This window comes from Chelonia mydas, chromosome 9 (assembly GCF_015237465.2).
Source record: "Chelonia mydas isolate rCheMyd1 chromosome 9, rCheMyd1.pri.v2, whole genome shotgun sequence".
NCBI classification, from domain to species: Eukaryota; Metazoa; Chordata; order Testudines; family Cheloniidae; genus Chelonia; species Chelonia mydas.
The window spans coordinates 48338057-48362466 of NC_057855.1; the positions used below are offsets into that span (position 1 = coordinate 48338057).

A 24410-nucleotide genomic window follows, 5' to 3' on the forward strand; every position below is an offset into this window, starting at 1 on the left:
ATGACTCTTCAAGCCTGGTTTGAGCAAGAGCAGTGGTTTTCAATCTTTTTTCATTTGCAGACTCCTAAAAAATTTCAAATGGAGGTGCCAGACCCCTTTGGAAATCTTAGATATAGTCTGCGGAACCCAGGTTGAAAACCACTGTTCTATGGTAACAGTAACCTTTCATGGACCCTTTAGACATAGTCTGCAGACCCCCAGGGGTCCACAGACCACAGGTGGAAAACCACTGAGCTAGATTATCACTGCCACCATTGATGAATAAAGACAGGTCATCACGGAATCCTCTGGTACCAAGAGCTCTCCTGTTGGATATGGGGTTGGAGTTGGAAGAAGAATGAGGGACACCCATCCCTGGACTACTCGCTGAGGGTTCAGCTCAGACAGAGCATCAGGGGTCTCCAGGGTATCTCAGTACTTCCATATGAGGGAGTGCCCTCCCTTTTTTACATATTGATACCGATCAGCCTGGAGCCCTGGACAGTGTCCATATTGGAGCCCAGAAAACACACACTATTATTGCCCAATTTATCCACTCTGTGACACAGGACCCACAGAGGTGTAAGGCTCCCAGGGAAGAAGACCTCTCTCAGCCTCCCCAGGCGGCACAACCTATTGGAGAGGAACAACAGGAACAGGAGAACACCATGCCAGTGACCCTGTCCTCCTCTTCTCCCAACCAGGCTGTGGTTCCAGCTTCTCCACCGTACACTTCCAGGACTTGCTGAAAAGGCAGAGATGCTACAGATTTCCCTTGATGAGGTCCAGGAAGTCCCATGCAGGCTGCTGAACAGCCTGCAAACCTCAGGACCAAGTAGAGGAGTTTTTCAAATCACTGAAGCCATCCTCAAATCCACCAAAAAACTTTGGTAGACACATGCCACCAGTATCCACTCAGGTCAGAGTAGCTCTTCTCTCACCCAACTCACTAGCGGTGTCAGCATCCAGTGAGCATAGAGCATAGTGGGCAGAGACAAGCCAGGTCCCTCCAGTTTTGAGTTTCAAACTGTCAAGCACTGATGGCCAAATATGGTTTTAGATTTTAGAATGAGCTGACAGACTTAGTCAAGAAAATGCCTAAGGATACTAGGGAGCAGTTCCAGGCCCTCATTAATAAAGGAAAGCTGGTGGCCTTAGATACAGTGGACATGGAGGTAGGTCCATGGTGGTAGTAAAGAGATGCTTGTCGTGGCTCTCTTCTTCAGGGGTCCCGACGAAAGTACAAGAGACTTTCCATTCAAGTGTGACGCTGTTCAGTACAAAGACGGATCAATCCCTCTGCTCATTAAGACTGTGAAGTCATGCTCCAATCGCTTGGCATATATACAGCTATGATTAAGCAGAAATCCAGCAAACCACAGTTTCAATAGAGATAGTCCCACCAGGGTTTTACCATCAGTGGCTTTTCTGAGCTGCCCTGTAAGCATCAGAGAACTCAGGAAGGGTGCCCGAAGACACCTGTCTTTTGCCTCCCAAACAGCATGAACTCTGATACTGGCATTTCATCAGAACCTTTGAGAGTGTGCACCAACAACCCGTCCATCTAAACAATTCCCTTGGTTTCCCCCCCTCTCCCCTTTTCGAAGGCAACTATCCAATACCTATTTGCCTGGAGAAAGATCACGATAGACTGATTGATTGGTAATAGAGTTTGTCTCTTCAGGATGCACCATCCAGTTTTCTTCCCTCTGAAACACCACCTCTGCCTCACCACCTTAATTCTGGGATCCCTTTCAGGAGAGGGTGATAGAACCAGTGCCTCCAGCAGCAAAGGGAAAGGGGTTCTACTTGAGGTACTTCATCGTCCCCCAAAAGTCAGGGGCATGGAGACCCATTTTGTACCTCAGGGAACTGACAAGTTTGTCCACTGATTGAGGGTCAGAAGGGTGATTTTTGTCTTTAATTATCTCTCACTAGGTTTAGGAAATTTGTTCGTGGCCCTTAATCTCAAAGATGTGTATTTTTCAAGTGAACATCCACCCAGCACACAGGAGATTCCTGAGGTCCTTAGCTAATCAGCAACACTACCAATTCTCCCCTTTACAGTCTCAGCAGTGCCTAGGGTTTTCACCCTGTCATGGTGCCAGCTCCCTTTCATCATTGGGGGTGGCAGCGTACACCTGCTTGGACGATTGGCTCCTAAAGGGTTGATCTTACCAGGAAATGCAAGACACAACCAACGTGTTTCTGGACCTGTTTGAAAGGCTGGGTCTGAGGGTGAACCCAAACAAGTCTACTCTGGAACTGACACAAATGACAGAATTCATCAGAGCAAGGCTGGACACGGTATTGGCCAGAGCATGCATACCAGATGACTGTTTCCTCATCATCGATGGACTCATACAGCAGATTTGGATGATCTGTTGGGTCATATGGCTGCAAGTACTTATGTGATCCCATTTGCAAGGCTTCATCTCAGATGCCTGCAAGCATGGCTACGGACTCCATACACCCCAGGCAAACAGTCTCCATTTGCTGGTCACAGTTCCACAAAGGACCTTAACATTCCTGGGCAGGTGGGAAGACAGAGGAAAGGGGTGTGTGTGGCGGTCTGTTCAGTTCTCTGCTCCCAAGAATTACTGTGACTGTGGACACTTCCCTTATAGTTTGAGGAGCCCTCCTGGAAGGGCAGGTAGTGCAAGGGAAGTGGTCTTCTCAGGAGTCTTTGCTGCACATCACCGTGTTGGCATTGAGAGCTGTCAGGCTGGCCTGCGAATAATTCCTACCTCGCATTTGCAGCCATTCAGTCCAGATGTTATCAGACAACATGGAAACAGTCTATTACATCAACAAGCAGGAAGGAGCAAGCTCCTCACAGCATTGTGTGGAGGCCATCACCCTCTGGAATTGCAGATTACCCTGACGGCCGTTCATTTGCCACAAGTCCAAAGCACCACTGCAGATTCTGAGCAGACACTTCTCCACAGAGCATGAGTTAGAGCTGCATGACCTGTCTCTCTGGGAGGTGTTTTGGATGTGGGGTCTCCCAGTCACAGATCTGTTTATAGTCCAATTTTTTGTTCATATTTGACACAAGGTGGATAGAAAGCTGGCTAGATCGTTAGGCTCAACGGGTAGTGATCAATGGCTTCATGTTTAGTTGGCAGCCGGTATCAAGCAGAGTGCCCCAATCCTCTAATTTGTCTAGGTCCCTCTGTATCCTATCCCTACCGTCCCGCATATCTACCTCTCCTCCCAGTTTAGTGTCCTCTGCAAACTTGCTGAGGGTGCAATCCATGCCATCCTCCAGATCATTAATGAAGATATTGAACAAAACCGTCTGGCGTGGATTGCACCCTCAGCAAATTTGCAGATGACACTAAACTGGGAGGAGAGGTAGATACGCTGGAGAGTAGGGATACGATACAGAGGGACCTAGACAAATTAGAGGATTGGGTCAAAAGAAATCTGATGAGGTTCAACAAGGACAAGTGCAGAGTCCTGCACTTAGGACGGAAGAATCCCATGAACCGCTACAGACTAGGGACCGAATGGCTAGGCAGCAATTCTGCAGCGGAGGACCTAGGGGTTACAGTGGACGAGAAGCTGGATATGAGTCAACAGTGTGCCCTTGTTGCCAGAAGGCCAATGGCATTTTGGACTGTGTAAGTAGGGGCATTGCCAGCAGATAGAGGGACGTGATCGTTTCCTCTATTCGACATTGGTGAGGCCTCATCTGGAATACTGTGTCCAGTTTTGGGCCCCATGCTACAAGAAGGATGTGGAAAAATTGGAAAGAGTCCAGCGGAGGGCAACAAAAATGATTAGGGGACTGGAACACATGACTTATGAGGAGAGGCTGAGGGAACTGGGATTGTATAGTCTGCAGAAAAGAAGAATGAGGGGGGATTTGATAGCTGGTTTCAACTACCTGAAAGGGGGTTCCAAAGAGGATGGATCTAGACTGTTCTCAGTGGTAGGAGATGACAGAACAAGGAGTAATGGTCTCAAGTTGCAGTGGGAGAGGTTTAGGTTGGATATTAGGAAAAGCTTTTTCACTAGGAGGGTGGTGAAGCACTGGAATGCATTACCTAGGGAGGTGATGGAATCTCCTTCCTTGGAAGTTTTTAAGGTCCGGCTTGACAAAGCCCTGGCTGGGATAATTTAGTTGAGGATTGGTCCTGCTTTGAGGAGGGGGTTGGACTAGATGACCTCCTGAGGTCCCTTCCAAACCTGATATTCTATGATTCTATCCAGGGTATTGGGGAAAGTCAGACAGCACAAGGTGCGGTCATTGTCATAGTGGTGAGCTGGACCCATCAGTTATAGTACCATATTGTTATTGCAACTGTCAAGCCAGCCTTCTCTCCACCTCGCGCTGAGGCAAAATCTTTTGAGTCAAGACAAGGGGAGGACTTACCACTCTAACTCAACCAGCACTTGAGGGCATTTTGTAGGGATGGACATCAGACCTAGGAAAGGCCGGGTCGTATTGAGCAGTAATAGGAAGGACTCTACTGGGAAATGCTACACAGCAAAGTGGAAAAGATTTATATTCTGGTGTGATCAGTGAGGAATTTCCCTTTCATGGTCCGGAATCCCAGATGTACTAGGCTAGCCAATTATCCTTAAAATACGTGGGACGCTGGTGGCCATTAGTGCATTTCACCCACCTGTACACACCTACTTTGTGTTTGCTCATCCAGTCCCGTTTCTGTTCCTGAAAGGCTTGGTTAGAGTCTTCCCTCCAGTGTCAAAGCTGGTACCATCCTGGGACTTGAACCTGATTTTTCAACTCTGACTAAGGTGCTGTTTGACCCTTTGGGATCTCTACTGCATCTTTCCATGAAGGTAGCATTTATCGTCTCAATCACATCTACCAGAAGAGGTTGGGAGCTAGGGGCACTCATGGCAGATCTCCCCATCGCGGTACAGTTTTCCACAAGGCTAAGGCACCCATGAGACTCCACCAGAAGTTCCTCCCTAAGATGGTATCAGACTTTCACATCAGCCAAATTATCCATCTGCCTGTGTTCTGCGCTAAACCACACACCAGGAGGAAAGAGGTGATGTGTCTCTCCTTGGATATGCATAGGCACCTTGCAGTCTGCCTACAGAGAATTAAATTTTGGAAATCTCCTAGACTTGTATCATTTATGGAATGGATGAAAGGAGAGGCTGTTTCCACACAGAGGCTGTCAAAAGGGATCCCGGGATGCATCATACTCTGCTATGAGATGAACAATGTCCCTCTTATGGGCAATGTGAGAGCACATTCTGTGAGAGCCTAAGCAGCCTCAGTAGCCTGCCTCAAAGATGTCCCTCTCATTGACATCTGCTGAGCAATGACTTGGGGCTCTGTACACACCTTTGCGAGACATTCAACACTGGAGCAGGTGGCTGCCTCAGATGTTTCCCTGGGCAGGGTGGTTCTGCAGTCTGTTGTGGCATTGGACTTTGGGTACCTGCCTCCTTGAAAAGACGCTGCCTGTGAATCACCTGAAGTGCACTACACGTAGGGACAATGCATTTCAAAGAACTCCAGGTACTACAAGGTGAGTAACCTTTCCTTGCATTTGCTTGCAGGGTTATTTTATCAAGAACGTATGCACAGCAGAGATGGTAGTAATTCTTCCGTAGACAGAATGGAAAGCACACTCTGAGACAAAATTAAGTGAACGAGAAATGCTAATATGAGGTGTACGGCTCAGTTTTTCTGTATGTATCTGTTCTTCAGAACATGGCATTTCAAGCAGAACAAAAGATCAAAGCAGACATCTTACAAGGTTTGAGTACAGAACAATTATTCCAGCTACTCTCTGATTCAGATGTAAACGTGCTAATGAAAACTTTGGGACTGCTCAGAAATCTTCTGTCTACTCGCCCAGTAAGTAAAACAAACAAATCCTCCAGAAAAGTTGCCTTCCTAACGCTAAGCCAGCATTCATAGATGATACTATGTAAATCCATAATACTCTTTCCAGTGATCTAGTAGGTCTGAAAAGCAAATTACTCTTCTCTTTAAGTTCATTTAAAAATATTATTGTTGAAACTGTGAGGCCTCCATTGCACATTATTGAAGTATCTGAACCCAAAAACACTAATGGTCATAAAAAGACCACAATGAAATGAAAATCCTCAGTAAAGAGAGAATTCTGCATATCTAGCTGGAGCTTTATCTCTAGTTATGTCCGCAGATACATACCAATACTTTTTTGTTGGGTGTTGGATTCTGTTTGTGTTTAGAAAGGCTTTTGACAGACAGACAACACATTTTTGTAAACACTGTTAAAAGTCTAGTTAACAGAGGGAGTGGTTTGTGTTTTGAAATGAACTGTGGGATGCAGATATCTTAAGGATACCCATATTTCTCTTTACTTATGGCTTGTCTACACAGTGCCGGTAGTGCGCACTAGAGGTGTGTGATTTGGAGAGCACTCCAATATGCTGCACTTTAACTGCCCCATGTAGACCTTGCTGGCACAAACTAAAAGATACCTTGGTATCAAGGTGAACTGGGTATCTTGCACCAGCATAGTCTACAGAGGGCAGTTAGAGCACAGCACAATAGAGCACTCTATGGTGCGCACAGCCAGTGCCGTGTAGACAAGCCCCAAGTGTCTGAGCTATTTCATTTGTCTCTTATCTATCATTTTAAAACACTTCTTCAGTCTTTGATTTTGATCTATTGGATTGTGCATTCACACAGTTCATATATCCTTTTTATAGAATAGAATAAGATGATACAAGATTTAAGCACGTGAACTGTTTTATGGCAAGAAGTAAAGTGCTTGAGATACGAATGGAGGACGAGCAAGAGGCCCATCTAGTGAAGAATAGAGGAAAAAGTGCAATAAATATTTGGCAAGGTGGACTTCTATGTAGAAACATAGCCACCTGTAAAGTGTGCTTCTATCATGAAAAGTGATGCTGTAAAAAGTGCACCTTTGGGTTCCATAATAATTGATTTTCAATTTTCATATCAAATTAGCTCAATCTACAAGTAAAAATATTTGTTTTCTAATTGCCCTGTAAACTCACCCTGAGCTCTAACAGTCAAACTAGTGTCTGAACCATCAGTTAAAGTGGTTTTGCAGCCCAAATTATGGCCCCAGCTATTTCTGAGTAACTCTATATTCTTTCATAGTTTTTTTTTTTTTAAGGCAAGAAAGTACCATTATAATTCTTTACTCTGAGCTTCTGCCATACCACATTCCACAGAATTTCACCCTCAAACCTAATAACTTGTCACTGAACTGCAGTATTTTTGTGTTTGGGGGAAAAAAAAAATCTAAACTTGACTTTGACTCCAAGTGATGGAGAATTTACCATATCTTTGGTAATCTGTTCCCCTGCTTAATTACCCTCACTTAAAAATTTGCATTTTACAGCGAGTTTGAACTTTACCGACTTCAATTTCCAGCCACTGAATGTTGTAATGCCTTTTTCTGCTAGATGAGTTCTCCTGTGTATCTCATCTCCTCCAAGCATGGGTGGCTATAGACAATGATAAAGTCACCTCTAAAACTTCGCTTCATCAAGCAAAATAGATTGAGCTGCTTAAATCTCTCGCTGTGAGACAGATTTTCAGGCCACAAATAATTTTTTGTGGCTTTTCTCTGAACCCTCTCAGAATTTCTGTTTTGAAGTGTAGACCCCAGAACTTGACACAGTATTCCAGTACTGGTCTCACCAGTACTGTATACAGAACACAAGAACGGCCATACTGGCCCAGACCAAAGGTCCTTCTAGCCCAGTATCCTGTCTTCCAACAGTGGCCAATGCCAGGTGCCCCAGAGGAAATGAACAGAACAGGTAATCATCAAGTGATCCATCCCGTCACCCATTCCCAGCTTCTGGCAAACAGAGGCTAGGGACACCATCCCTGCCCATCCTGGCTAATAGCAAAATGATATCACTACACCTACCTGGTGTCCCCCCTCTTAAATATGGAAAGATCACGTTGACCCATTTAGCCACAGCATCACACTGAGTTCTCATGTTCATCAGGTTGTCAATTTATGACTCAGAGATCCTTCAGTCTTCAGATTATGGCCTCAGTGACAACTGTGTTGCTCTGGGGTAGTCAGTATTTAAATGTTCAACAGGCTTCAGTGGAAGTAGGAGCAAACATATAGTTCCTTATTCTGCTCCCTTTGACAAGGGTTGGCTAAAGTAATGAAAAGGAAAGTAACTCCTGTTTTCTGCTGCAATGGGTTCTCGCATTTGTGATACCTTGCATAAAGGTACTGGCACCTAGAAATACTGATGATAATTCCACTCACTTTCACAATAAAAATGTCCTTGTTTTTGTCCTTTTCTCTAGAAAATGTATACTAATTGTGTATCTATAATTGCTTTGCTTTTACAGCATATAGACCAGATAATGAGCACCCATGGAAAGCAAATCATGCAAGCAGTGACTCTGATTTTGGAAGGGGAGCATAATATCGAGGTCAAGGAGCAGGTATCCTTTACTGTTTTGTGTGTTCTCTTAGCTGGGTAAAAGTGTCAAGAAAGTTTTAAGATGTTGGCATTCATCACGGGTATATTACTAACAGGTCTTCCCTTTTGGGGATTATAAATAACTTGCCTTGAATATTTTACCATGATATCTGTCAAATTAAGTCCTATGAAAGTAACAGCGGTGCTAACAACCAGACTGTCCATTTCTCTTCACTGCTGGAAGCTTAAGCTTAGTATGGCTCTGAGTGTTATGGTGGGTATTGGAAGTGAGTTCAGAATAGTTTTAAACTCTGGGATACTGAATTATATACATTTGGCAAAGATCAGGATTGTGTGCAGTAGAGCAGCAGGGATGTAAGAAATGGGGGGAATCAGCACTTCCCACCATGTTGGGCCAGGAGAGAGGGAAGAAGGTATCAGTAGGGGGAGGGGGAAAAGCCCCTGCAGGCTCTGGGAAAAGGTGACATCACTCCCTCTGCTTCCAGTGCCACCTGCGAGCCCCAGCCCCACCTGAGCTTGGGGGGGCAAATTTTCTGCTTGGGGCCACAAAAAACCTAGAGCTGGCCCTGCTCCAGATTCTGATAAAGAAGTGTTCACCATGAAAGGTTGGAACTCAGGAAAGCTATGATTCATAGATGTACTGCAAATGACAACTTTCTCTCTTTTTCAGACATTATGTATACTTGCCAACATAGCAGATGGAACAACAGCAAAAGAACTCATTATGACCAATGATGACATCTTGCAGAAAATTAAGTATTACATGGTATGGGGAATTTCTTTGAAGGGTCTGCCCTCTCCTCTTTGCAGGAGTTGAAAGTGGATATTCTAACATGGCTTAAAAGTTAAACAAATTACTAGTATTCAGTATCCAACACTTCATTCGTGTGTATCCATCTGTACAGAGAGCATGTGTGTTAGTTCAGTTCAAACACTACATGAATGCAGTGTTAAGGCTGGCGAGTCGGTCACAAGGGAAATCCAAAAATTAAAGCTCCCACAGCAGCCTTATAATGTATTAAGGTACGCATGTAGCACCAGACAGGGAATGGAAGGGAAGGTGTTTCTGCCTTAATTAGGTGTATCTGATAGAGGTTTTGATAAATGCTCCCCTTGGGGTGGGGGGAGCTTGGGGGCAGAAACTCCAATCCTCCAGATCTCAGGCAGCTGCAGGAAAAGGAAGCTGCATCCTAGTAGCAGGCTAACCCATGCATAGTGCTGTTTGGCTTCCCCCTTTCCCTAGGCAGCAAGATTCATTTGGCTCCCGGGCCTTTCCAGCCTATTTAATGTAAATGTTTAATTGTACGAAACAAGAAGCCCCATCTTTGCATCTTGGGGACTTCTGACATTTACATAAACAGGGTAAATTTAAAAAAAAATCGGCAAACCCAAAACACAATAATACAAAATAACCAGCAACACAAAGCAGTAACCCAAATACCCCATTTCCCCACGCAGAGTGGATAAAAATCAATTATTTTTTTTAAAAAAAATTGATTTTTTTATTTAAATCGGATTTTTTGATAGTTTTTTTTCCCAAAAAGCATTTTATCTAAAGATAGTTTTAATTAAGATACATTATAGCTCAAAGATCTCTCATCATGGAATAGGGATTATAAATTCTAATTCTATAGTATGAAACAATATATTCACGTAATGTTTACGAAAAAATTTGTAAATGAGTTCCAGTAGTTCATAGATTAGGGACCCAATCTGATGGGGTTTCAGGGGCTTCTGTATGGATTATTTGGGTTATTCTTTCTACCTACCCAATGGGACTCATTGCTCAGTCTAGAAGATACCATCAGAGATGCTTAGTTTTGCAGTTCTCAGACTGGATTTGTGTCTCCAGAGATAGCATGCTTGTTAACAGCAAAAATGTTTTTAAATAAATAATATATAGAGGTGAGAAATAACAGACATCATCCTTATTGTCCCTCTGCAAATTTGTGTACACAGAGTCAATCCCTTACCTCTCTAAAAGTGCAAAGTTTCAAAAAGTTCAGTGAATAGAAGATTGTTGGGGGCGGAATAGATCTGGACAAGGAGAAGAAGTCTGGAGATAAATATGAGAAGGGAGGGACAGGCAGTAGAAACAAAAGTGAAACTGTTTGAGCAGCATATTCCAGAAGTCTTGAGGTCTTTCTGAGTGTAGCCTTCACTGATTTGAGATCTACCATACCATTCTCTCACTAGAAGGGAAAATCTGTAATGGCAGCAGACCGTAAAAGAGAACCAGTTTGGGAATATTTTAATGAAGTTCCTCTACCTGTGGGTAAGACGGGCATGCGTGCAAAATGCAAACAGTGCAACAAAGAAATGCAAGGCTTGGTTACCCAAATGAAACAACAGCATGAGAAGTGTTCCTTCTCAGGAGGAAGCTGCGTTGAAGATGATGAAAGGAACATAACAGAACATACAGGACCTTTAGGTTGGTAAACTTTTTTATTTCATACGTCTTTCTTCAGGACTGCCTGTCTTCCTTCTGGACTATTCTTGAATTCTCATGTTTGAGCAAAAAATATAGTTGTTACTCTCTGGTACTACCATTTTAGATGCAGTTGTGTTAAAAAATAAATATCTGAAATAGGCAGATCTTCCTTTTACAATTTCACCTTTAAAGTAGTACTGAGTGTCAGTGAATGCAATGAGTAATACTAAATGAGCAGTATGGTAATAATAATTAACTAACTGCATTGACTTATTTTGTTTAGGAGAATCCATCCTCAACATACAGGATTCTGAAAACTATCCACCTTCAAGATCATCATCATTTTTCTATAGTTTCAGAGTTATCTGCCAATGATAGTGTTTCATGTATGTCACATAGCCACAGTATATCACCTGTAGCAAAAAGGAAAAAAAACCTCCATCATCCAGAAACAACCACAGATAAGTTTGTGATGAGAACCAGCAGATTACAAAATGGGGTAATTGATGAAAAAATTGCCCAGTTTGTTTATGCAACAAACTCTCCTTTTCGTATGACTGAGAACCCACAGTTCCTTAACATGGTTCAGTCATTAAGACCAGGATACAGTCCGCCCAACAGAGCAGATGTTGCAGGCAAATTGCTGGATAAAGCGTATGAAAGAGAAATTGAGCAGTTTGCAAAAGGTCTAGAGAGTGAAATTATTAACCTGAGTCTTGATGGGTGGAGCAATGTCCACAATGATCCTGTTGTACGTGCTTATGTGACAACAGAAGAAGGGAATGTCTTCCTTACAGAAACAATTGATATATCTGGAAATGTACACACAGCAGAATACTTACAAGAAGTAGCAGTAAAAGCTATAACAAACTGTGGAAAAAAAATTCAAATGTCTAGTATGCAGCATTGTCTGTGACCAAGCTGCAAAAGTATCCAAGATGAGAAGAAATTTAGAAGAGCGTGAAGAGAGTCTCAAGCTAATAAAATACGGTTGCAGTGCTCATTTGATGCACCTCCTAGCCAAAGACTTCAGTGTTCCACAAATAAAGGCTAATGTTGTTGAAATCGCAAAATACTTCTGTAACAACCACTTTGCAGCAGCTGCTCTGAAAAAAGTGGGAGGAACCAGGCTAACTCTCCCACAAGATGTGCGATGGAACTCAGTAGTGGACTGTTTTGAGCACTATATCAAGAACTGGCCTAATCTGATGACAGTTTGTAAACAAAATTGTGAAAAAAAAAAATGGCACTATCACAGCCCAAGTTCTCAACATTGGGCTTAAGAGAAATGTTGAACACATGCTGAGTACCCTGAAGCCTATTTCTGTAGCCTTGAACAAAAAGCAGGGAAATACCTGTTTTATTGCTGATGCTGTTGAAATTTGGAAGGAACTAAGTGAGATCTTAAAAAGAGAAATATGCAATGACAGAGTTAAATTACAAGCATTAAAAAAACGAATGGGACAAGCACTATCTCCAGCTCATTTTCTTGCAAATAGTCTCAATACTCGGCACCAAGGTCAAACCTTAACTGCTGAAGAAGAGGAGTTGGTTATGACATGGACATCCAGCAATCATCTCTCCATAATGCCAACTATAATAAACTTCAGAGCTAAGGGTGAACCATTCAAGAAATATGTGTTTGATGATATTTTAAAGAAAGTCACATCAGTGAACTGGTGGAAGTCACTTAAGCACTTGGATTCAGAGACTGTTGAAGTGATGATCTCGCTTTTAACAGCAGTAGCTTCTTCCGGTGTAGAAAGAATATTTTCTTCCTTTGGACTAATTCATTCCAAATTGAGAAATTGTTTGGGACCTGAAAAAGCAGGAAAGCTTGTTTTTCTTTTCCAGATTATGAACAAACAGGAAAATGAAGGTGAAGATGACTGAGTTAGCTGCAGAAGCCAATATTTTAAGTTTCTCATGTTGACCTGGCTGACATAGTCAATTTAATTTTTGTTGGGTTTTTTTAAATATTTCATTTAACTATTTTAATTTTAAAACAATTTTATCCAAAACAAACCTGATTTTAAAAAACATGAATGTTTAAATTAAAAAATTCATATGCTTGTTTTGTTAAAATATTATATGTTTGCTGTTGAAGAAAAACATCCAGAATACATAACGTCGTTGTTGTTGTTTTAGTTGAATAAAACAATTTAAATGTCTGTCTGGTGATGTTCTCCTCCTAATACAGCATGGCAAGAAAATCCTCCAAATATTAACGATTAACCTGTTGAATTGGAGATAGTTCATCTCCCAATGACTTCATAAATATCTGCTTCAATTACCTTCTTTAAATGAAATAACCAAACAATCATTCATTTTCTGACATAGCTGTAAAACTAATCTGAAAAGTTTTCAAAGTAAATCACTTTAAAAATGTATAGTGTGTACCTTCTAAAAGACAGGTTTCAGAGTAGAAGCCGTGTTAGTCTGTATCCGCAAAAAGAACAGGAGTACTTGTGGCGCCTTAGAGACTAACAAATTTATTAGAGCATAAGCTTTTGTGGGCTACAGCCCACTTCATCAGATGCATAGAATGGAACATATAGTAAGATATATATACATACCACTTCATCGGATGCATAGAATGGAACATATAGGTGTATATATATATATCTTACTATATGTTCCATTCTGTGCATCCAATGAAGTGGGCTGTAGCCCACGAAAGCTTATGCGCTAATAAATTTGTTAGTCTCTAAGGTGCCACAAGTATTCCTGTTCTTTTTACCTTCTAAAAATGAAACCTACATCTATCTCTGAATTGTGAAGAATATGTCTTGAGGTTATAACAACCAACAAGAATGCATTTTTATGTAGAAATCCATGCTTAAATCCATGATAAAATAGAGTCTTCCAGACTAGTGATTTAAATCAAATCCACCCTTTTCCCACGTCACCCCTAGCAAGACTAGCCTTCAACAGCCCTGAAAAGAAGTGCCTTGCAGTATGGTCTGAAAAACAACAGATTCGGGTTTGTTCAGCCCCTCAAGTATTTGCTTCATTGCATGTCCTTTAGCTGGGGTGAGCATGGACTCCAGTGTTTGTTTGTTAACCTGCCTGTGTGGCATTAACACTGATCTGGACTCTTCTAGTTAGCATCTCATTGGGATAGATAGAGATGAGCTCATACTTTTGCTGCTTCTCTGGGGTAGGTCAATGGTTTTCAGACTTTTTGGCTTATTTTAATACCGTCTGCCACGTACAGGTAAGCAGAGGTGACATGTGAGGGGACATGCACGGTCATGTCCCTCCCCCCAGTTTTCTGCCTTCCGGCAACAGCTTCTAGAGGTTTTCAAACTGTGGGATGTGAGAAACGTTCGGCAGGGCGGGGAGGCGGAGTAGCAACGCCAGGTGGCTCAGGCCAGTCCCACACAGCAGCGCTCAGGGACGGAGCACCACCTGCACCCCTGACTCACCTTAGTGGGCTTCCAAACCTGTTTGAGTTTGGGGGCGTGCAACAAAAAATTGTAACTCAAATGGGGAGCTCAGCTCAAAAAGTTTGGTTTCTCCACCCCCCTCAAGCCTGCTTGGTTTCACACATGGAAGGGCCCTCTCAACCTGCAGTCACATGACCCCTGTCACGTGCTCCATGAACTCATTATTAAAGGGGCAACTGAGCCTTGGAACAGAGTGAAGGGATGTGTGTCTGAGCACCAGGACCAACGCTTTGTTACACAACCAGTTCAGCAGAGAAATTTAAACAGAAATCTTCCCTCAATACCTATTAAAGACCAGGCTAGTTGCTGTAGGAATCAGGGCACAGTCTGTGCATAGTTGTTCTTCTATTTGGTGCCTCTTGAACAACAGGCCAAGGCAGAAACCAATCAAATATTTTATAACTGTGTTGAAAAGAACTTGCTGGTATCTCAAGATATAACAGAAACACAGCAGTTCTGAGGAAACCCCAGCTTTTAACAGGCTCATCGCAGCTGCCTGGGAGTGAGAGTTCGGAAATAGAAAGCAAGTCTGAGGAGAATACAGTTATGCTCAGGAGCAGTGTTGCTGGTACAATCTTCCTGATGATCTATAGGCTGGACTGGACTGAACCTGATGCCAGATGGGAGAGTGGCAGCAGCAAGAGCCTCTTGGCTTCATGGTTAGTGTAGTGAGTGTAACAATGGCTGCAATATGGTGAAAGTAGAATCTATTTTGAAATCAAGGACAAAATAACTCTCCATTCAAAGAACACTGTACCTGACTGCTCTAAATAGTAGTCATGTCTTTGGTGCAGATCGTGGATGAGGAATTGCCCACGATATTTTACCTCAGTCCTTAAGTGAATGTTAGAAAATGTACATCTAAAAAGTTTTGTGATATTTAGCTTCTGAAACTCCAAAAATTCTGTTTCTATATTCAGAGTCATTCGAATGCTAAACTTCAGCTTGCCGCCATGTTTTGCATATCTAATCTCATATGGAATGAAGAAGAAGGTAAGAGACTCTCATACTTTTATGTATTGTCTTGGACAGAAAGTTTTGTCAAAACAAAATCCTTTCAGCGGAGAGAATGGCAAATGTTAGGTAGTAGTACAATGAGCTTAAGCTCTAGATGCAAATGCAGCAAGTGATGGATAGACAATAGGGAGGCTGGGGGAGGGAGGGCAATGAGATGAAGATCTCCAGCTGGTCGCTATGACACAGCTTAATGGTTCCTGAAGGAAAACACACATCGGGGATGCTTTGTGCACCCACATTATGGACTTGCATGGCCCAATGGAAGATGGAGAATATGCGTTTATGAATGTGATTGTTGTGCAAGGTTGGCAGTAAATGAGGTATTCCAATTATCACTTAATGAAATGGGGTGGGGGGACAATTGATTGTGAATGACATAGTTGCTTATACAGTGGAGGGTGGGGACCAAGAACCTGTGAATTTATAGTATTGCTTGAGTAGATGAATGTATTGAGAAAGAGTGTTTGGATACAACTTACAGGTTGCTCCTTCTGTGTTTACCTTTATTATTTGAAATATACATTATATGATATGGTGCAGTAATGGTAATAAAATCTACCATTAGTGGATACATGCTTCTTCCTGAAGTTTGTAATAAAGTTTGCTTGGGTCACAACTTGGAAATCACTCCCTTCCCTATATTAACAACAACAAACATGGAGCCAGAAACTAACCAGGCTGAGGGGCTACTGCCTCTTGTTTCTGCTGCCAATTGTGTGGCAGGCTGCTCTGCCAGGAGGGCATCAAATAGCTCCTCTGAGTAGGGACCTAGAATGTGCTGCAAAGCTTCCTCAGGGACTGTCCCAGTTTGTTCACTTCACCAGCTTCATCTGGTACATGGTACAGTCCTATACTGGGTTCGGGGGTGAGAAGGTCACCATCCAAGCTTACCAGGCTGTCGTGAAGTGTTTGTGGCTCAGTGCTTGGCACAGTTGCAGCACCCACTGAAGCCGTTTGTAAAAGGGGCAGGATGACAGCGAGTTTCCAGAGGTGCAGTTCTCATGCCTGGCTTACAGTGGTCATTTTGAGCTGCTTAATCCACTCCCTGCACTGGTTAACCAGTCAAGCAAATCCCCAGTGCTGCCAGCTTCTTTGTTATTTCCTGGTACTTGTGGTCATTCCTGGAATTCTTGGTGAAGTCAAACAGTTTGCTCACCTCTCACCAGTGATTAACCAAAATCAGACTCTGCTCCCGTGACCATGTAGCAGCACATTTGGCAAAGGACTTCTTCGTGTCAGTGGCCATTACAAACTCAGGAGGAGGTTCGCTCTGCTTGCAGCTCAGCGGTCGGAATAAAATGGAAGGGTTTAAATGCTGAGCAGCTGTACTTGACCCAGAGGGATGGCTTCCATTTCCTGGGACTTGATTGGCCAGTCTTGGGATAAAAAGCATAGAGGCCACCATCCCGTGGGAGTGTGGAATAGCACTGGTGGACTCTCACGTCCTGAGTCTGGGAGGCCCAGGCCTGAGCTGTTTCCACATTGCAAAATGATGGCATTTGAACCCAAGACATTGCAGGGCCTGGGCTCAAACCCTTCACCCCTGTGGGGTCCTGGGCTTGGGCCCGGGCCTGGATCAGACAGAATTATGTGTTAGACAGGAAGGGGGTTTGGGCTTGAGCCTGAGTCTAAGCTCAGACTTACATTGCAGTACAGACATACCCTATGAATCAGGAGTTGGAAGCCACGGAGTTGCAGAGCAGGAGATGGGAGCAGTGCTAGGGAGGGGGTGGTGTGAGTGGAGATGGGGTTGGGGGAGGATGACTCTTAGATTGGTGGTTACATCCTCTAAATCTGCTGTGGTGTTCCTCAACAAGGAGACTTATTTTTGTAGTTTGATCTCCCACTCTCCTGCTGAGTAATTTGAGAATGTGGAGCATCAGGAACAAATCTCACTTCAGCATGTAAAACTTCACGCTGTATTTCCAGCATTCTGATTTCCTGTATTAGCTTGTGTTGTACACTGAGTGCTAGAAGTTTAACTCTGTAACAAGTTTTCAGCTAAATACACCCTATATCAGAGACAGTTGGAAAGGAAGAAGCCAATCAGAGTCAAACTCCTTACTTTATAATAAAATCTCTTCAGGTTCTAGCCTGTTTAATTTTCTCTCATTTATTCATGTGAAAAAATTGAAGGGAAAAAAATTTAGTAGCTTCTTCCAAAAGGGAAAAGACAGAGCAGCCATAGGTTAAGTCAGCTTAAAGGGCTTCTTAGCACAGCATTTTATTTGCATCCACACATTCTATCCCCTCATAGCACATACCTGTCTCCAATTCTTTTTTATCATTTTTAATAAATCACTTATTTGATGTTATCCCCTATAATGTGATTTATTTTTTTAGGTTCACAAGAACGCCAAGATAAACTACGAGATATCGGAATAGTAGATATCCTACACAAACTGAGTCAGTCATCAGATCCAAATCTTTGTGACAAGTAAGTATAAAAGAACCCCCAAAATAGAGATCAAAGGGAAATCTATGCTTTTTTTAAAAAAATGCATCTTGTTTTGAAAGCATTTGGATTACAGAAAAATCCACGAGACAGTGCCTTTTTGTACATTTGTGTCTGACTTTCCCTTTACATTGATGAGTCCTGCCACATAGGAATAAAATATTATATTCATCTTATGTGAAGAATGGTTGCTAAGTAGGATTTATGACAAGTTCTAAGGCAGGACAGACACCAAGATGGTTATCAACTCCCTCCTCAAAAACAGCAGTACACACTGACACAACATTAGCACTTTTCCAGGCCTCTGGAACTTTTCCAGTATGCCATGTTTTACTAAAAATTAAGGCAGTTTCAGTATCCTCAGCTAATTTTTTTTAATCTTGAATATAATTTATCCAGTCTTGCAGATTTAATGTGTGTCTTTTATTGGACCAACGTCGGTTGGGTGATAGAGACAAGCTTTTAACCTTACACAGAGCTCTTCTTTAGATCTGAGAAACGTACTCAGAGTGTCCCAGCTAAACACAAGGTGGAACATATTGTTTAGCATAAGTAGTTACATATTTCAAGGGATCATTTAAATACAGCCAAGTTCAAAGTTATACATCTAGGAACAAGGAATGCAGCCCATACCTACAGAATGGGGCATTGTATCCTGGACAGCAGTGACCCTGAAAAGGCTCTATGAGTTAGAGTGGACAGACAACTCAGCATGAGCTACTAGTGCAATCCTGGGGCAAAGAGGCCATCCATGTTGTCACATTCTGGGGTGCAATCCGGACCAGTGGATTAGATCTGGTTTAATGAGTGTTTGGCACTACTCATTGCTCATGTAACATAAAAGAGTTTTCCTCCTAGCTGAAGAAAACAGCACAAATGGCATTAGGCTGTACTTTTGCTGAGAAACCTCAGGCTTTGCCATCTTAACGTATTAATAGTTTAGCCTTTTATTGCCACACTAACAGTTCCTCCCTCACATGCTAGCCTTGTGCACAGAATGTCATATGGGATAAATGTTAACCATAAATCTCCAGCAGGTGTTTATTTTTTGAAGTCCAGATTCAATGGTTAATGGAATATTTGTGATTTCAGAGCGAAGACGGCACTCCAGCAGTATCTTGCATGATCAAAGACTAAGCGAATCTTTGGACACCCCTCGTGTGTTTAAGGACTAACAGGAAATAGCCTCAACTGATTCCTTATATTTGCACAAGTCACCTTGGGCTGCATTTCTCTCAGGTGCAGGGAGCTGCTTTGCAGAAACAGTTTAGGTGATCAGGTCTCCAATGCACTTGAACTTTCTTGAGGTAGTTCTTTACTCAGAGGACTATTGTGGGGGGTTTTGTTTTTGTGTTTTTTCCTGAGCTACCTGGACTCTCTAATAGAACAATCAATCATCATTTTCTTTTGGGCCTACAATTTTCTGCTTTTGCTGCAGCCTGCGTGTGTGTTTGGGTGTATGTGTGAGTGTGATACCTCAGAATTTTGTTTTCCTTTTTTGTGTGAAAATCTTTTTCTACACATTTTCAAGGGTTAACCATTGTTTGCTGTATGAATACTTTAATGAATTATATACAGTTTGAATGAAATGTTATTTAAAAAAACACACTGTATCCCATAAAGTTTATTTTGAATTTTGAACAGATGAATGTTTTTAAGTAAAACATATGCATTTCTGAACCTAAGCTTAACTTATATTATACTTCCTTTTTGAAGAGAGAAATTGAGGAATACAGTAGACTCAAATAACAGCCAGCACATTTTGTGCTATGAAAAAATCTAAGAGATAGCATTTTACTGCCACACAGTCAACAGGTACTGATGTCATTTTCAGCTCAGTAGAATGGGACAAAAGGATTGTTTGGGGTTTCTTTACATTTTTAGAAGACAAGGGTGGACTCTCGCTCTCACCAATTCTATAACTGTTGTGTTGATATTCTGCCAAAAAGAAATAGGTGGATGTAATCATCACTGGCTTGGGGGAATGAGCCTATTGCTGTGAAATCCAAGATCTTGCTGAGATTATTGCTGAAAGATTGGCTTGTCTCAGTGATAAGGAACACCAGCTGACTGTGACACCAAGATACATCAAACAGGTAGCACACTGCAAGACTTGTACTTTCAAGATACCAAGAGGACCTGGCAAGTTATGGCTTAAGGGACTTGTTTGGTCATACCTGTACCTCCAGATTCAGTTCACTGCTTTATAAAATACTTCTCCATAATATTAGCTGAATAGGTTAGATTTCAGGAGAATGGACACATTATTAGAAAATTATCTTCCATTGACATTGCTATAGTAATACCAATATATATATATACACACACACAGAGACATATCCAGGAACTCATATACATGGATAATAGCCCAGATTTTACTGCATTTAAAGGATCAGATTATTAAAACCTGGCCTTTGTCTGTGTGCCTACAATTTGTGGGCACTTAAAATTGTGGCTTTAGTTATTTGTAGAAACAGCATTTACCTTCCTCATTGCAGTCAGATACTTAGACAACTAAATGGCTGAAATTATGCCTGTAATTAAATTGTGAAATATTGTGTCTGCAAGAATTCACATCCACTCAATTGTGGGCACAGAAAGGGAAAACCATTTAAGATTATGCTGAAAATCAGACCCTACATTATTACTGAATTCAGCTTCAGGAGTTAAATGTGCGTAGAAAGAAGTGAGTGCAGCAAGAAGCTGTTCCAGACTGCAATTCAGGGTTACTACTTTCCTCCTGCAGTACATTTACCAACTGCTTCCTGGTTTTCAGTTTAGGAAATAGCGTTAATAGAGTCAAAATTGCCTCACGCTATGTCTACTTAGCACTAAAGGGCAAACTAAAGAATTCAACTCTACCTTAAAAAACTCCTTTTGCAGTTTGAGCTTCAGGTCAAGAGGACAGGACTGTTACTCCACTAACCAATTGTCACAAATGTAATCTCAAATCTTTATCCTTTATTTCTAGGCAGTGTCACATTATAATTGCCTTACTTTTCTGAGTAGTCCTGTTAATTTAAAGGAAACTACTTGTGTAAGCAAAAGGCGATCACACTTTGGCCCAGAGTTTGAATGTTATGTATTGGAGAACTGTTTCCATTTGGTTGCAAAGGAAAATATAATTTTATATAAGTTTAATGTAATTGTTTTCCCACTCTGAAAATCATATAAAAGTGAGCACGTAACACTTTTTTCCAATGTGGACATGGCAATAAGTTAGTGGCCATTTCTTATTATTGCTACAAGTCTCTTGGTAATGGGTCTGCACAGAGAAGCAAGTATGAATATGTGAGAACCTGATAATTATCTAGTATCTCAGAAATAAAAGCCTTATTTAAAAAGTAAAATGAACCATAGTTTTGGTAGCACCGAGAAAACACTTCCTTGGTTAACCTTTATATACACATGGAGCTAAATTTTCAAAATAGCCTGAGCTTGAACTCTAAATTTACACTCCTGATATTTTGTGCGCTCATTTTCATGTGCTCAAGTTTTTGCATGCCCCCCTACTCACATCTGCAAATCTGAGTTTGTGTTCAAAAGATTGGGTGACTAAAATTGTACACAAAAGTGTGCAAATTTAGGGTGTGCATGTTTAGAGACTTTTTTTAAAAAATGTGGCCCTAAATGTACCAGAAAACTTAAAAATGATGCTCAGACAATCTGGATACTGCATGGGGGGAAAAAGTCAACATTTTCCATAATATCAAGCTGATAGGTCAAATGTCCAATGAAATAACATTTTTACACTTAGTTAAGCTTTTGTGAATAATTTTTGATGTTGCTGTAGGTATGTAAAGAAAACATAAATACTGTAAATAAATAAAAAGTACTTTACCAGAATACTTTGCTTCTACTGAACTTTATGAAGAAAATATGTATTTAAAATCTTGACTCAATGCTTTCTGCTCTACAAACTTTAAGATTTTAGTTGGAGATTTATACAACACAGAGAGGACAACAGAATATAATCCTGTGTACAAGTTAGCGAAACCCTACTGGTTTTACTCGGGTAAGGCGTCCCAATAAGACAAGGGATTCCTTGCAAGCGTAAGACAAGCAGGATTTGTTCCATTATGGGGTTTTTTCTGCCTTTAATACTGCATCACACTTTTTTTTCCTGGGTCTCCCCTTCACATTTGTCCCTGATTCCAATCATGTATTTATATGATGATAATGAATTAAGCCAGGTGAGCAACTCAGTAAATCATGGAAATTGTTTTATTTGATTTGTGGCCCTTTTCTGTTTTCCACAAATATTTTATGTCCTGATCTTTCTGCTCCATCCACCTGGCTGGTCATTGCACCTGTGTGAAGTGCCACTGAAGTTAGTGTGGCTGTGGGTGGAACAGGTATCAAGACACATGGGTGGAGGTGGAGGAGTGGAGTCCTTGCAAACACATTCACGAGCAGGATTGTTTGTAAATCACCATGAATTTTAAGCATATATTAGAGAATATTTGCAGAAATCAAATTTTGAACTTTTAAGTTGGGTGTTTGTATCCAAATCTGATTGTTACACTTTACCTGTCAGGGAACAGAAACAATGTAGTGTGACATCTGTCCAATCAAAGCTAACCAATATGCCTTACATCATAAATACAGTATGCAGTGTTGTAGCCATGTCAGTCCCAAGATATTAGAGAGACATGGTGGGTGAGCTACGTTCCCCCTAAGGTGCACGGCTGTGCAGAAGGCCACAAAGGGCCACACAGGCATGCACACTGCACTCAGGGGCATGGGGTGAGGTGAGGGGTGTTGATGGGGGAGTTTGGGGTGTGCAGGGCTGCAGCAACTCTCCCAGCCCTGGGGCTGTGGCACAGCGGGGCCACACACACACAAACACACCCGCAGGGCCCGCCTCTCCTCAGCCCTGGAGCTGCTGGGGGGAGTCCCCTCTCCCTGTCGCAGCCCTGGGCAGCCTGAATCCCAAACACCTCAGCCCCACCCCAGAGCCCGCATCCCAGCCAGAGTGCACACCAACCCTAGCCCTGAGCCCCGTCCCACACCCCAAACCCCTCATCCCCAGACACACCCCAAAGCCCACACTCCAACCAGAGCCCTCACACACACACCCCTGCACCCCGACCTCTGCCCCAGCCCTGAGCCCCATCTCACATTCCAAACCTCTTGGCCCCACCCTCCCACATTACCTCTATATTGGTGCACATAATAAAATTAATTCCGCACATGAATGGGAAAAATTAGAGGGAACATTGTGGGTGAGGTAATATCTTTTATTGGACCAACTTCTGTTGCTGAGCTAAATAAGCTTTCAAGCTAAATAAGCTTTCAAGCTACACAGAGCTCTTCAGGTCTGTGAAAGGTACTCAGAGTGTCACTGTTAAATACAAAATCAAACAGATAGTTTAGCATAAGCAGTTAGCACATATTCTAAGGGACTATATAAGGTTAAGTGGCCCACTAATACCCCTAGTCATAGGATAAAAACAGGGGTTAGGGGGTTACAGATTGTTGTAATAAGCTATAAATCCAGTGTCTAGCAAAGACATTGTAAATACTGAATAATCACAGTGAGTTGCTCCTGAACTACCAATTTGCAGAATATCCAGTTTGAATAACAAATTCAGAGAAAACATGGGCACATATGACTTGCCAGACTACATCAGACCCGGGACCTCTGTAGTCCAGCAGCCTTCTAACAGTGCAGGACTAACTCCTTCAGAGGAAAGTGCAAGAAATCATGAACTGGGCAATTATGTATAATCTGTTCATAGGGGAAGTTCCTTCCTATTCCTCTACAGATGGAGGTGGTGGCTTAGCCCTTTTCCAAAACTCATACCTGTTTTTTAATGCTTACAATTCTAAATCTGGATGGTCTCCATCCATGTAAATTTGAAATCCTTTTTGATCCTACTACACTCTTGGTCTCAGTGACACCTTGTGGCAATTAATTCCATTGCCATTCCATCATAAACTGCCTGTGGTCAATTTGCAAACATGCTGACTTCACTGAATAAATAACTCTGTGTCTGATTCACTCTAGAAATGAGTTTGGGTATCTCAGTTCAAATCACAGTGGACAAGTGACACCATCACCCTAGTCTCATGGATTGCTGACACTGTAGGTGTTAGTGCCAACACAGAATCCAAGGACATGACTATAACAGACTTCCTCTTTCTTTCTCTCTCTCTTATTTAGAGTGCTTGTGATGTTGGGAGTAGATGGGTTTCTTATTGTTCTCCCCCCCCCCCCTTTTTAAAAATGGCCACACTCCTCCCACTAGCATTAAAACCAGGCTGCTTTAGACAGCTTGGACTGGCTTACATAATTACAGGAAATTTTCCTGGCCTTTTTAGGCCCCAAAGTCTCCTCCACGCACCAAGGTAGAGGCCCAGTGCCCAACAGAACTTAGATTCCAAAGCCAAAAGGGACCACTGTGATTACATCTGGCAGGCCCCAGCTGGACACGGTGGTGTATGGGGTGGAGATTGAAGGGGGGGGCATGTATGGGACATTGGGGTGTATGGGGCAGGAGGCATGTGGGGTTGGGGGTATGTGGTGTGGGGCGAATAAGTGTATGTAGGAGAAATTGGGGGTGGGGTGGGTACGGGCTGTCACGGAGTGCGGGCTATGGAGAAGCTGTGGGGGTGGGACGGGCTGTGGGAAGGGGCGGGTCTCCCGAGT

At 42.3% G+C, this 24410-nt stretch overlaps 1 protein-coding gene across 17 annotated transcripts in view; it reads left to right on the top strand.

Moving 5' to 3' along the window:
- Nucleotides 1-21604, top strand: part of ARMC8 (armadillo repeat containing 8) — a 179896-nt gene extending 158292 nt beyond the window's left edge. For 12 of the 17 annotated variants that reach the window (XM_037909429.2, XM_043523056.1, XM_037909430.2 and 9 more), the window contains 6 exons: nucleotides 5678-5827; nucleotides 8312-8407; nucleotides 9077-9172; nucleotides 15207-15279; nucleotides 17647-17740; nucleotides 18851-21604. In XM_037909429.2, the coding sequence (XP_037765357.1) occupies nucleotides 5678-5827; nucleotides 8312-8407; nucleotides 9077-9172; nucleotides 15207-15279; nucleotides 17647-17740; nucleotides 18851-18884 (543 nt within the window). In that variant the 3' untranslated portion in view covers nucleotides 18885-21604. Of the gene's footprint in view, nucleotides 1-5677; nucleotides 5828-8311; nucleotides 8408-9076; nucleotides 9173-10602; nucleotides 10956-15206; nucleotides 15280-17646; nucleotides 17741-18850 lie in introns of those variants that run through there. The other 5 variants (XM_043523054.1, XM_043523058.1, XM_043523059.1 and 2 more) reach the window with 2 other exon arrangements.
- Nucleotides 21605-24410: the final 2806 nt, after the last annotated feature.